Here is a 13,860-nt window from a genome sequence, read left to right on the forward strand (position 1 = left end):
TCTTTTTGACCTAAATAACATTTTTACCATGCTATCAGCTTTCAATTTTAATGAATGTACAGCTCATGTAAATATCTCACCGGCTGGTTCTTCTGTAAGTGACGCTACCATGACAGAAACCTGAAGTTTGGCAAATCTCAGGCAATGTAACACCTTCAAGCAAGTCATGGCCTGGATTAAACCGCCGTTTTATAGCGCTAAAGCCACTTATTGTCGAGATTTTCTTTTCTTGACTTTATTTATTAATTATTGAAACTATGGTATCTCGAGCAAACGGGCTGCAGATACTGGAAGGCAGACCAGATTACTGTATTTTACCAAGTGGTAGAGCCGCGGTACCACAAAAAAACAAAACAAAAAAACAAAACAAAAAAAAAAGATGTTGTCTCTTTAAGTCGAAATTCAACAACCCTAATTAACCAGAATTCCAAACGGTGTTAGTTGTCGGCAAAGTACAGACGAAACAAAATGGGAGAAATTCCACTTGCCGTTTTCACTCCCAGTAAGAGAATAACCCCCACGTTACTTTGACTGACAGCTGAACAAATGTTACCCCTGTTCCTCGCTCGCTTATAGAACGTCAGCAAACAGGGGCGTTCTGCTCTGGGAGGAGCGTGGCTTAGAGCTGCTATTGGACACTTTTTGATCAAACGTCATTACTCCACGTGGGATACGGATTGAAAACTCCTCCTCGCTTCTTCTACGATTGGCTTTAACTGCAATGATCGACAAAAACACGGGGTACAGGCTTCGTATACTCTCAAGTCTGATTGGTTGTCTTTAAAGCATGCTACATATCTTAGCTCTCTGCTCGCCTCGGGACCGTTCGCGGAGCCTTTAGGAAATTGTAGTTATCAGGCAGAGGGTTTCACGTTGAAAATCTAAGATCGAAAGACTCGTTGCGACTACATTACCTAGAAGGCCACAGCTGCCCCCGATAGTTTGTTGTGAATATTTATTAGAATTTTAATGATTTGCTGCTGCTAAATTTGGTCAAAGAAGTCACTACAGAAGGCTTGTTGTTAGAGCTACATAGGGAGCTCTTTGCAGACGTTTGTTTTCGCAGCGATGGGTCTGGATTTTGTTAGGAAATGTGCAAATAAGGAAAGAAATAAGTAAAACAAAATAAAAATAAATAAATAAGAAATCGATTGAACTTAGTAAATGAGCAGAACAATTCAGAAAACAGAGTAGTATAAAAACTAAAAAGGATTATAAAGGAAGAAAATTATTCATAAAAGAAAATCTTTGGAAGGGAGATGGGATGCTTTTTTATACGAATGTGAAATTCCGATCATTACAACCCGGATTAATAGTCGGCAGACCCAGAACCAGCAAAAAGGTTAAGAATTATCACGCTCGTCGTTAATAAAATATTGACATCATCCTGTCGAATTTACATTGGAAGCGAAGATCCTTGCTGCTGTATTTCATATAAAACACCTGGCAATGTCGCAACGTTCTTTGCGAAGGGATAAGCGGATACAAAGCGTTCTTGCATGAAACTGTATAGGAAACTAGTCTACGCTTCCGAGAAGACGGGAGTGTTAATGAGGGCTGTCGAATTTATGTGAATAACTGAGAAGTTGTTACTTTTTACCATCCTGGTAGGAATAAATACGATATTGATGATTCGAGACCTGAGCAAGATGTACCCCCAGGCTAGGCACCCAGTAAGTATATGGGAAATCCTCGCTTCTGATGCTGGTACCCACGCGAAATTGACTGCTAGGTTGTTTCATTTTTTTGTCATCCCGCACAGAACTAAGAATTCAGTCGGCTGCTTTGCCACTGCACCCTACAGCAAAAGTGTTGCAGTAGTTGATTTATGTGAATTTTCTCAAAAAAGGGATTTATTTTCTTTGAATAAGACAGCGGTAGACTCTGCATGGTTTGTGGTTATAGACCATGTAACCATTACTTGGGGGTGTACACAGGGAGGTACTGCTGTTTACGTTTAAAGGGTGGTTTGTAGAATAGCATACTTTGCATGCTTGCACTAGTTTCAATTCACCATGCACTTAGGTGTTTTAGATAATTCTGATTTTTAATTCTAGGCTCCACATCAACCAGCCCAGCCCTTTAAATTCACCATATCGGAGTCCTGCGATAGGATTAAAGAAGAGTTTCAGTTTTTACAGGCTCAGTACCACAGGTAAACTCTCTATCAAGTTCTTAGATTAATAATACAATAGTCTCATTGTTGCCATTTTTTTATATCATTTTCCATATGTACAAAAACGTGTGTGTATGTATGTGTGTATATATATATATATATATATATATATATATATATATATATATATATATATATATATATATATATATATACACACACAGTTCACTTGTGTACAGTCTGTTTTGCTTTTGGAATTATAAAAATACAAAATAATCTACCTAATAAAATCACCCTGACATCTGGGATCCAAGCAAAATGTTATAATCGCCAACAGAAAACAAAGGAGATTTTCATTCTGTTTCTCTTTCGACTTTATAACTTCTGTAGGCATTTTTTTTTTCCTGTTTACATTTTATATTTCTAATGCACCCGTTTTAACATGTTTACATTTGTTTTCTTCCATTTATAATCGTGTACCTTGTTCAGATCAAGCCGCACAAAGAACAGTTTCTTTGTTTGATAATAAAAAGAAGCGTGTGAAATAAGTCACTACTTCAGTTAGCTTGAAGCCGCCAGTTCAATAGCTTAACTGTTGTTGTTGTGATTGCTCTTATTATTATTACAGTATATGGCTGTTTCCCCGAGTCAGTTTCCTGTCCACAATAGAACATTATATTTTAAATTGTTGTATGTCATCAAGAAAGACATTTCTGAACAGGATCATCTCTTGCAGAGATGGTACACTATGCCATAATTAAATGTGGATTTATATTTCTTAGGTAGAAAACACTTGTAGTTCTTTAATCGGTGCATTGGCCTGAAGTATGTGGGTTTTCAATTTACAAAAACACACATTGAAGAATATTTGTGACAGACTGGAGCTCTGTAAATTTAGTAGTCTTTAATACCATTTGTCTCTTATATTAAACAGTTTGAAGCTGGAATGTGAAAAATTGGCCAGTGAGAAGACTGAAATGCAGCGACATTACGTGATGGTGAGAGAACAGCATAACACATTATTACAATTTTCTCTCTGTTTGCTGCAGATTTTTTTCTTTTTTGCGATTACAAGCCAGAGTGTAGAGTACTATATTTTATAAGACTAGCAGTGCAGAAAGGGGTCATTCACTTCTTCATTGTTTATACAAGGGTGCCACTGTGTCAGTGGTAATCTGTTAGTTTCTCAGTCGGGGTATTTTTTGTACTTCAATAAAGCTTTGTGGCAGAACGTCTTAGATTTAACGTGATGCCTTTGATGCCTTTGATTTCACACTACACCATCAACCACCTCAGCCCTGAGTTCAGCCCTGCCTGCATTCACGTTTGCCTTGCTCTACAGTCTAAGGGGTGAGGTTCTTCTCGGTTGGTCACGATCGTTTCACACCACACATTTTCCTCCCAGGACGCGCTGATGCGTGACCCATGCCCCTCAATGTGTTTTTTTTTTTTTTTTTTGTGGCTACTGCCACGCATGTTTTCAACCAGAGGCGAGCGTGACACTGGGTTGAAAATTCTGAACCATAGTCTCTGGCAGGGGTGAGTTTGCCCAGGTTGAAACTGGCAGTGTGAACGCGCTTGCCTGTTTTTGTGTGCCCGGAGGTGAACAGGCGTGTGTGAAAAGCCCTGTTGAGTGCTGCCATGCAAACATGTTTGACTTAATTAAGAAACACAATCTCTTTTCAACTTCACAATGCTTTGTGCTTTGTGCCATTACCTCAGTCTTAATTTCTTTCACAGTATTACGAGATGTCGTATGGACTGAACATAGAGATGCACAAACAGGTAAGTTTTCTTTTTTGAATGACTTTGTTAAACTTACAATATGGGGGGTGGGCAGTGGGGACTTGAACATTCAGCATTGACTCAAATTTAAGCAAATTATGTTAACTCCTGCAGAGAAACAGAGTAAATTGCATTTCTTCAGATAAATACTTTAAATAGCTTAATGTAATGCTCAGTGAATGCTATTGAAATGCTCTAGAAAACCTTTGTTTCAGTTTAATGAAAGAAAGTGGAGCAGATAACAAATATAATTTTAGCCCCCCCCCCCCCCCCCCCCCCCTTTTTTTTTTCATTTTTCAGTAGTTATTTCTAAGACTGAAAAATAATTCGGGTGTGCTCAGTTTCCTTTATCTTGTTAACCATTGCTGTAGATTTGAAGAGGTCATTAGAGGCTAAAATTGTTCTTCTGGTCTGTTGGCATTACTTAGGCAAGGTCTAATCAGGAAGTCAAAGCTGTTTTTCTTCCTTTATTTTTTTTAAAATCCACCCAGTCAGAGTGGCTCATAGGAGATAATGAGGATCAAATTGTTACCTCGCACAGACTGGTCATTAGTTCAGGCTGGGGATCATCTAATGGCAATTTGAAACAGCGAGCGGCAATGGCTTTCTATTCCCTGCAGGGAAAATAGATGAGTTTACACATGCCCACGTAACACTCTCTGGGGCATAATGTATGAAACAGCAACTGCTGACCTTTCTTACCCGCAGGGAGATCATTTGATTTTGTCAGCCACTTAATGCAAAATACAACTCTGTACACAAAGAACATGCAAACAGTTGAACTTGGCATCACAATCCTCAAAATAATGGGGTGTGTTTTTTTTTCTTTCTACTGTCCCTAGCAAAATACAGAATTGGTTATTAAATTAATAAATCTAAGGTATCCAACAGGAGAAGCAACAACTGGGTGATTAATTTCTAGGTGTTGCTTTACAATCTTCTGCAAGAATAATCTTAAATTGTCTATAGCAATTTCCCTCAGAGTTCTGAAAAAAAATTTACACCAGTAATCAGAATTATTAACAAACATATCCTTGCAGTTGTGTTTTTTTTCTTGGTGTAACACTTTCTCCCTCATTGCTCCCAGTAGATTGACATGCATAGTTAATTTTTTATTGATCTTTCTAGAAGTTTCCTGTTGAAGGTACATGTTTACTGAATTTACACAATAAACTCCCATTAAATGGGACTCTTCTTGTTTAAAAAAAACAAAAAAAAAACAGCACTATCTAAATTAAAAACCCTAATTATAGTAAGCAAGTTAAAGGATGGATGCAACTTCTTGTTTTTTTTTTAAATAGTTCAACAGTAATTTGTCAGTTGGCGCTTGCCATTTTCATGTTATTTAACTTTAGACAATGTTATTTAACTTCAGACAAAAATAAATCCATAAGGGGCATACCTGTTTCTTTTCCTTTTATTTATTTATTTATTTATTTATTTTTTTAAGCAGACAACCTTGGTTACTGTACTCCTTGGCTGGGAAACGGGCAGTAATGCAAGATTGCCTTGCGGCACAATTGAACCTAGTTGTGGAGATTGTTAGGCTTATTCATTATTAGATTTGTCTTGCAGGAGTAGGGGTCTGGTATGAGGGGGAATTACTGGAGGTATGCTAGTAATTGCTGGCCCTGATATTTGAAACCTTTGTGTGTTGCTCTGGTTCTCCATGGCTGCCAGTGGCTAGAGCTTGCTTATTTTCTCACAAAATTTCGTACTGGAACAGAAAATGATTTCTGTGCTGGAGTCACGACTCTGTTACTTAACAAGTTGACAAAAAGGATAATCCTGCAGTAACCATGTGGGAGTTGATACATGCAGTGTGTGTGTGTGTGTGTTATATTGGTATATTTACATGTTATGTGAAAACGGTTGGTAATGCCTCGGTTGTTTTGAAGGAGGTTTTATGTGAAACTTGTGATGAACGATTTTTATTGCATTTGAGTAAGATAACAAAAGTGATTTTAAATGTACTAATTCATGTTTACTGTAATTTGACTGCTTCTCTTGTAGCAGTAGACGACATTACCTTTACAGCTAATTATTCTGCTCTGCCTCAGTGAAACGTTCCATTCAGACTAATGTAAATTTTAGTACTAGACTCTGGCAACAGCAGAGCTGCTGAAATATTAATTGACTAGAAATGAAAGGGCCCGGCTGGCTGATGGGATATCCTAGTCAGCTGTACCAGTCAATCGTAAATGATGATAAATGGCATTAGGAACCCTTTTAGCAAACTAATAACTACGAGCAGGAAAGCAGTATAGATTTGCAGTATATCTGATACCCTCTAGTACCAAGTGGATTGCCAATACTGCTTGTCTAGCATTTTCTAAGGGCAATAGTAGTATTGATTTCTGACTTACAAGGAATGGCTCAATTTTCACCACTGAAACGTATTGCAGGCTGTTAAGAAGAAATTGACTTGAAGAGGCCTGACTGCTGCCCATCATGGAGTAAATAAAAGAAAACTACCGGAGCATGGTGGAGCAGTGAGATGGAGGCCCTCAGCAATTTGTTGCTATTAATTTACCACGCTCGACAGCAAATCAATCGGCATCTACTTCATCTGTTTGAAGAAAAGGTGTCCAGGGCAGATAAAAAGCCCTGCGTGATGCTGGGAATAGACTGGATTTGCCAAAAGAAGGCCAGAGTTTAATGTGTAAATAAGTGAAATCAGGGCTGCCTGTTAGTGAGAAAGCTTAGAATAATTTAGTGAGATGTAATAAAAAAATAAATGCTCTGGAGCTAAAGCAAGACGAAGAAGAAATTATTGATTAATCCCAAGGAATGCCTGGACATGTTAACACATTCTACTTTCCAAGAGCGATTGGACTCTTGCTGATTAACAGGCAATGAAATTATGCTAATTGCGTAATTTTAATGTTATGATCACATAAGGTTAATTAGCATTTTTGCTTTACTGTACTGATGCAGTTCTGTTATATTAATGTAAAAAAACAAAAAACAAAGTGGAAGTTATTAGGACTGCATTTTTTGCAAAAAACATATACGATAATGTATATAATAGTGTGGGAAGTGCTTGCTGTTTTGAAGATTTCCCCCCTTTTGCCCACTGTGAACCATCTGTTACCACAAATGAGCATATTGTTTGTAACTAGAGCAAAGCCAGACTTGAATGTAAACGCACATATCATGTATTGCCTCCAATCAGGATTTTGTGTTGTAACATCTTTGAGAGAAAAAAAAAAGATAATCTGATCTGATTAGTTCAGGTGTTTACCCCCTTGCTATGCACTTTCTGGATTGGGGCTGTACTCATTTAAAGTCCTATTATAGTTCAACAGCTGCTTGGGTGGGGCTCCCAAGTAAAGGCATCCGGTAAAGGCACTCTGCCCGGTGTGCAGGATGTACCCTATAGCTTGGAGATCACCAGTTTGTATCCAGGATATGCCACTGCCGACCATGGACGGGAGTTCCCAGGAGGTGGCGTACAATTGCCCAAATGCTGCCCGACCAGGGTAGGGGTTAGGTTGGTCATGTAAACACATAATGTTAAATAATTTAAAATGTGAGATTGACATATCTCATCTTAGACAGAGTGGCCTTATTGCCAAGTGCCATATTCTTTGATAAAACCCACTTGACTTCACATAGATGTGTATATCATACTGTATGTGTGTGTTTGTGCACATTATATGGTAATGGTAGCAGGTCGTGTGTAAGATTCATGTATACTGCATGTAAATGTATTTTAAAAAAGCAATCCAGAATATTTTATAATATGTGACATGGTGACGCTTAAATCATAAATATTGAGGTCAAAGAAAGGGCAGACACAGTCAGATAAAGCACTGTGCATAAAGATTTTATTTTTTATGGTCACTGCCTTGGAAGTAATCTTTGAATGGCACTCCCTGCAAATTAATTTTCAAAACTATTGTATATTTGTCATTGAGTACGTTGAGTAGCTTGCAGGGTTACAAAGGCGCTTAAACCTGATCTGGATTTATAAAATCCAATCACTGCTTGTCATACACAGTCACATTTGTTATGTAAACAAAAACAAACAGGCAAGTTCGAACTGTTATTGAAAACAGCTTACCCCTTCTATTAGGTTTCAGGTCTATTTGACCCAACTCTAGTTTCCAATTAGCTTAAATGCTATTTTTCTTTTCATTTTCTGTGTAATATTTTATGACTTTTCCTAAGTTGGGGTCATGAACTTATACACTGAAAACAGAATATTTTGAGATGTGTTTTTTTTTTTTTTTTTTTTTTTCAGAACGGGTCATGTATACAAATAAGATGTTTCTGGTCACTGTGACCCGTGGCATTTATCTGTGTAGATTTGTGTGCAGGAATAAAACAAACTTCTTTAATCTTATTATTATTATTATTATTGTTATATGTGTTATTATTTCTGGAAATAGCTGCACCTGTCTGGAGATATTTATAAAGAGAAAAAACAATCTATATCTATCTCTACAAGGCAGAGCCTAATTGTCTCTGTCAGTATTGCAACAACATCTCTCTGGTAAAAACATTCCAAAATGAGGAGCTCCCAGGATGACAGTCAAATAATTTTTATTAAGCTCCTGTACTAAAGGAGCATAAAAGAGTAAAACCTTTGCAAAAAACATTTAATCAATTTAAGCCTGTTTTAAATTAGTTTGAAATTGCACCGGGTCAATATGACCGAAAACATGACAGATGTACCTACATTCTGAACATAACAGGGGGGTTAAACAAACCAAGAAAACGTAATCACTTTAGCAAAAACAAATTTACAACACTGCATTTGCAAATGCAAACAACCACCACATTCCAATGGTTTCGCTTTGGGATTAGATTTGTTTTCGGGATTATGGTATAGTCCTCATGATTAGCTAATCATGTATTATTCTGTTATTAGGAACACTGTTTCTACCCCAGGGTCCTTTGAACACAAAGGGCGGTAAGCAAGCAGAGGTCTAAAAAGGGTAAAAAATGTGGTAGTATTTATGAGACCATACTTTGGTAAACCACAGGCTTGATTGTGACGTTTAGTGGCTGTAAGCATCAGCTACACAAATATAGCTTGTGCAAAACTGTGGTTTAGACATCAGTCATACAAACACTCTGAAGAAATGAGAAATAAAGACTGCAGCTTTTTTCTGCTTTACAGTGGGTTTTCATTTTCAGGGGTATTTGTGTAAGAAATGTAGTTACTAGAAGAGCTTGTTTATAATGAGATTGTCTGTTGTAGTCATGAGGAAAGACTAATGAATGAAGTTCTTTAAGTGCAGTAATGTTAATTTTTTTTTTAATTTCCATTTCTTTCCTTTTCCAGACATGTTTGCTCTTACGTTAACACTGATGTTAGATTTAGCATACATTTTGGTTACCTAAGATTAGTGTGAACAGCCATGAATGTTTTACATGATGCAACTCAGGAAATATAATGTATTCAACTTTTAAAGACATCCTGTTCACCTCAATTCAAGTGCCTATCAATTAATTTGAGTTATATACAATATGTCTGTTCCCCCCTCCCCCTCCCCCCGTTCTGAACATTGTGAATACTTAATTGAAGACAAGGCTCGGTGCGTTAATCTAATGGGCTGGAGATGCTTAAGTGCAATTTCAGGCTTCTGTTTTCAGCAGCACACATTCCCTGTAGCTTGGTTGTTAAACGCAACAAAAATATTTAACTTGCTACCTACATATTAACCACTTTAGGCCTCCTACCTGCCTGCCTCGTGTGGGAGACATTTGAGCGCTTGATATTAAAATAATTTAGATGTTAAGGCCTGAAGCACAGTCAACATTTCCAGGAACTAATAAAGCCTCACATCTGCTTTATTTATTGATTGATTGATTGATTTATTCTATTTTTAAAGCCTCAGGGGGAAAACATGTGTTTTCTTAGTTTGTATTTCTTCACAAAGTTCATTGTGAAAATATTTGTTACACTGGTAAGTACTGGTGGGCAAGCTATTTTTTTACGTGTAAGTTTATTGACAGCATTGATTTTATACTACTTTTGTATTGCCAGGCTTACAACTTGTCAATTGTAAATGGTTAAGTCATGTTTCTCGATTTTATACAATATGTGAAGTAATTTAAAATAAATGCTATATTTATGAAAATAGAATATGCCATTGTTAAGTAGTGTGCTGTCATTGAAGCCACTCTGAACAAATGTCTATAAAATGTATCTAACAGCAGCTCACTCTGTGATTTTAAATGCTGTAAAACATGCTTTAGCTTCCTGAAAGTAATTGTATTGACCGTTGAATTCTCACACCTTTTGCTGTATTAACCGTTTTATGTTTTGTAAATGTAGGTACTGAGTGTGCTTTAGTATGTGGGTTAATTTGTAATAATTTGCATACATTTTGGGTTGTGTCTCATATGGTCCCTATATAGCTTGGATTTCAAAATTCTGTTTGATATGCTTCCTTGATTTAATCTTCAGTCTCCAATAGCTCATTCTTTAAAGTAGACCAACTAAAGCCCCACTGATATTGACATAGATTATGCTGGTCAAATCAATGTAAATTTGTAAGTCTTGCATATTTGTTGCCAGCCACAAAGTACCATTTGAAAGACGATGATCTTGTTTTAAATGGATAACTGCTGGTTATTTAATATGTTATGCCTCTTTTCCACTGTACAACTGAGCCTTGCCAGGGTTTCACGGTGTGGTTAAGGAGAGCCTGGATTGTTTTTCCACTGCAGAGCCGAGCCGTGCTGCTGACGTCACGTGCAACGAAAGACAGTTGTTATTAATTAACAATTGGTGTTCAAAAATTAAGGCCAGCGATACAGCTGTATCTTGTAGCGCTATATTTTGTAAGGAATATTTAGGAATTTTTTTCTAATTGCAGATTAAACTGATTTTTATATCAACTTAATAAAGCGTAAGGATGACAAGTGTGGTGGAGTTTTTGTGTTTTTAAACATTTACACATGTGTAACGTAAGCATGATCAATTCGCCTGGTTTTTGTGGAGAATGCGACATTGCTTCCAGCAAAATAGTTGCAAGTCTGTGTCCAAGAACAAGAGTCCAAAACATTGTAATAATTGTTGTTCTTCAGATCTGCTCCACTTTTGTTATTGTGGGCTTTCAGCTTTTTTTATTCCTACTTCGGTTTCTTCACCTTTTGACAGCATTGTTTGAAGATGCTGTTTATGCTTATTTGCTTCAAATCGTCAGAAATTCGGGCATAAACCATTCTCATTTCTGACACACGACTCCAGATATTCCAAAACACTTCTATCTGCTCTCAGAAAAACTAGAGCCAGCACTTCCTCAGCGTCCCAAGGCTGTACTTTTCATTCCTCACAACTGCTGCCCGCCATGTTTGTATTTTCTGGAGTGTTCTGACTGACGCAATGTAATGGTGAAAATCCTTAACCCCGCCCTTGACCCGGCTTGGCTTCAAGCCAGATTCAGATGTCTTGAGGCCCGAGTTTCATGGCTTGGTTCGAGAAATAGCCAGTGGAGAACCACTTGTACCTGTATCGTATCGAGTCCTCACCAGTCAGTTGTGCCAGTGGAGAAGTGGTATTAGGCTTTCTTTAATTTTGATAGCTAGACAATTAAAAGTTAAATGGTGAAATCGAACCCCCCATTTCACTGTTATTTAACCTTGATTACTTGCAATGTAATCTGTGCTGAAGGTCTTCATAGCAGGTCTGATCTGGCACTCCAGGGGCAACAAAACCTGTCCCAGGAATTGGGTCTTATTATCTAGAAGCAACCTGGAAGCTATTGATTATATTGGTAAATTGGATTCTGAAAATCCAGCCTCCCTGATACACTGCTTTATGCAGTGTCTTGTGCTGAATAAGTATCCAAGACAATGCGCTTGATTGAAGATTGACGTTTGCTGTATAGAAATATCTTGAACTAGTAAGGAATTGGTGTAAGAGGGTACAGTGAACAGTAACTGCTTTTCTGTAGGAACCGTAGGAGAACACTGTCTCCGGTGCATGTCCAGGAATGTATATTTATAACCAGAGACATGGATAAGAGAGTAGAAGACGATGGACATCAAAATATGCTGCGATAAAATTAAACTGATAAATGCGAGTCTGGAGCCAGAAGCGTGATTCTTGCTCTGTTAACTGTTATGCAGATGATATTCTTACAGGAGCTCTTATTATCTTGATGTATATTTTGTATAAGAAACTGATTTCTATAATTTAATTATTCTATTGAAATATATAAAGTAGAGATTCAGGTTTATAATAAAATAATAATAATAAAAAAAATGACATTTGCATAAAATAAAAAAATAACATGCAAAAACGAATTTCGGTCTTTGACAAAAGTATTTGGGCACCATTACATTAGTCTTTTACAGCTTGCATTCTTTTTTTGTATTTTGAAACAAGTTCCTGACATCTTTCCAGAGATATATTTTTGCCCATTCTTCAACAAATACAGCTTTGAGTTCTGCAGTCGACTTTGGTTTCATTTTTGCAACAGCAGCCTTCAAGAGAATCCATAACATCTCGATGGGATTAAAGTCTGGGGTCTGAGATGGCCAATCCATAACTGTAATCTTCCTTTTTTTTTCAGAAATTCATTTGTAGACTGCAGAATGCTTAAGGTCATTGTCTTGCTGGAATACAGACTTTCATCCAATAAGCCTTCAAGCACTTGGTAACAAATGAGAGTGCAAAATTTCTTGATATCGTTGATCGTTTACAATTCAAAGGTCACCAGTGCCTGAGGAAGAAAATCAAGCCCATACCATCACACAACCTCCACTATGTTTAACACTGGCCATGATTAACTTTTCTTTAAATTCTTCTTTCTCTCTTCCTCCAAACATAATGTTGCTTTCTTGCTGAAAAAAAGTTATTTTGCATTCGTCTGACTGTAAGTTTTGGTCAAAGAACTCCTTAGACTTCAAGTATTCAATGGAAAATTCCAATCGCTTTCTTTTGTGTATTGTTTAACAAAGGTTTTTCTTGGTTTTTGGTTTTTCGCCTGTGGACAGCCATCTTGTTAAGGTATCGTTAAATTGTTCATTCATGAATTTCTTGACCATCTTTCAATTCTTGTGTCAAATCTTTTTCAGTAATCCAAGGATTTTGCCAGACTGCTTGACTGATTCTTCTTCCATGTTCTTGCATGAATCTTTCTTGGTCTTCCACACCTGGCGCTAGTTACAGTAGTTCCTGTTCTCCTTTGTCAGTTATAGGCCACACAGTGCTTTTCGGTAAACTGAGTCTTTCTGCTATTATGGTAGTTTCTCAGTTTTCATTTAGTTGTATTCCTGCCATTTTGAGATCATTGCTGTACTCTCTAGTTTTAACCATTTTTGTTACTTTTTTATAGCAAATTTCCAGTGAATTTTTCAGCACTTGATGAGTGTGTATTTATTTATTCTATAATTATCAGGTGGTATTTTTCAATCATGATAACTGTAAGTAATTTAGCAACAAAGATGTAATTTATGCTGCTTCCTATATGCAGTAAGCTTGCATTGCAGCAGCACCAACTGCAGTGAACTTAAGCAAAACAAAGCTTTATTTAGCAGTCACCATTCCAAGCAGGTTAGCGGTCACATTTTACTACTACTACTAATATGAACTTCAGTTTGTCAAGTGATCCTGGAGATTGGTTTGGCCCTCATGACACATCAACAGTCGCTTGCACAGTTTGTATTCAACTTTTTTGTTGTCTGGGTACTTAACAAAAAAACAGCAGAAGGTCTACGCTTTGAAGGTTAGAAGGTTTAGAACCTTAGTTTTAAAACTACCTTTGAATTCCTGGCTAGCAAACAAACCTTCAAATACAGTCCTACTTGGCTGTAGAGAATAACTGATTGTTTCTACCGCCTTCTAAGTGATGTACTACTAACCTTTGCTTGTACTTTTATTTCATCTACATTTCTTGGTTAGGCCTGGCATATGATTTTATATGCATATGCTCTGTGACGAGAATAGAATGACTATAAATCTTTTAGCTAGGTACAATTTTGTTCTCCAGTAAAGC

At 37.1% G+C, this 13,860-nt stretch overlaps 1 protein-coding gene across 2 annotated transcripts in view; it reads left to right on the plus strand.

Moving 5' to 3' along the window:
- Positions 1 to 841: 841 nt before the first annotated feature.
- Positions 842 to 13,860, plus strand: part of LOC121299012 (transducin-like enhancer protein 4) — a 99,491-nt gene continuing 86,472 nt past the window's right edge. For both annotated transcript variants that reach the window (XM_041226444.1, XM_041226454.1), the window contains exons 1-4: positions 842 to 1,673; positions 2,058 to 2,155; positions 3,051 to 3,114; positions 3,857 to 3,901. In XM_041226444.1, coding sequence (XP_041082378.1) covers positions 1,629 to 1,673; positions 2,058 to 2,155; positions 3,051 to 3,114; positions 3,857 to 3,901 — 252 coding nt within the window. In that variant the 5' untranslated portion in view covers positions 842 to 1,628. The remainder of the gene's footprint in view (positions 1,674 to 2,057; positions 2,156 to 3,050; positions 3,115 to 3,856; positions 3,902 to 13,860) is intronic.

This window comes from Polyodon spathula, chromosome 2, assembly GCF_017654505.1.
Source record: "Polyodon spathula isolate WHYD16114869_AA chromosome 2, ASM1765450v1, whole genome shotgun sequence".
Lineage (NCBI taxonomy): Eukaryota > Metazoa > Chordata > Actinopteri > Acipenseriformes > Polyodontidae > Polyodon > Polyodon spathula.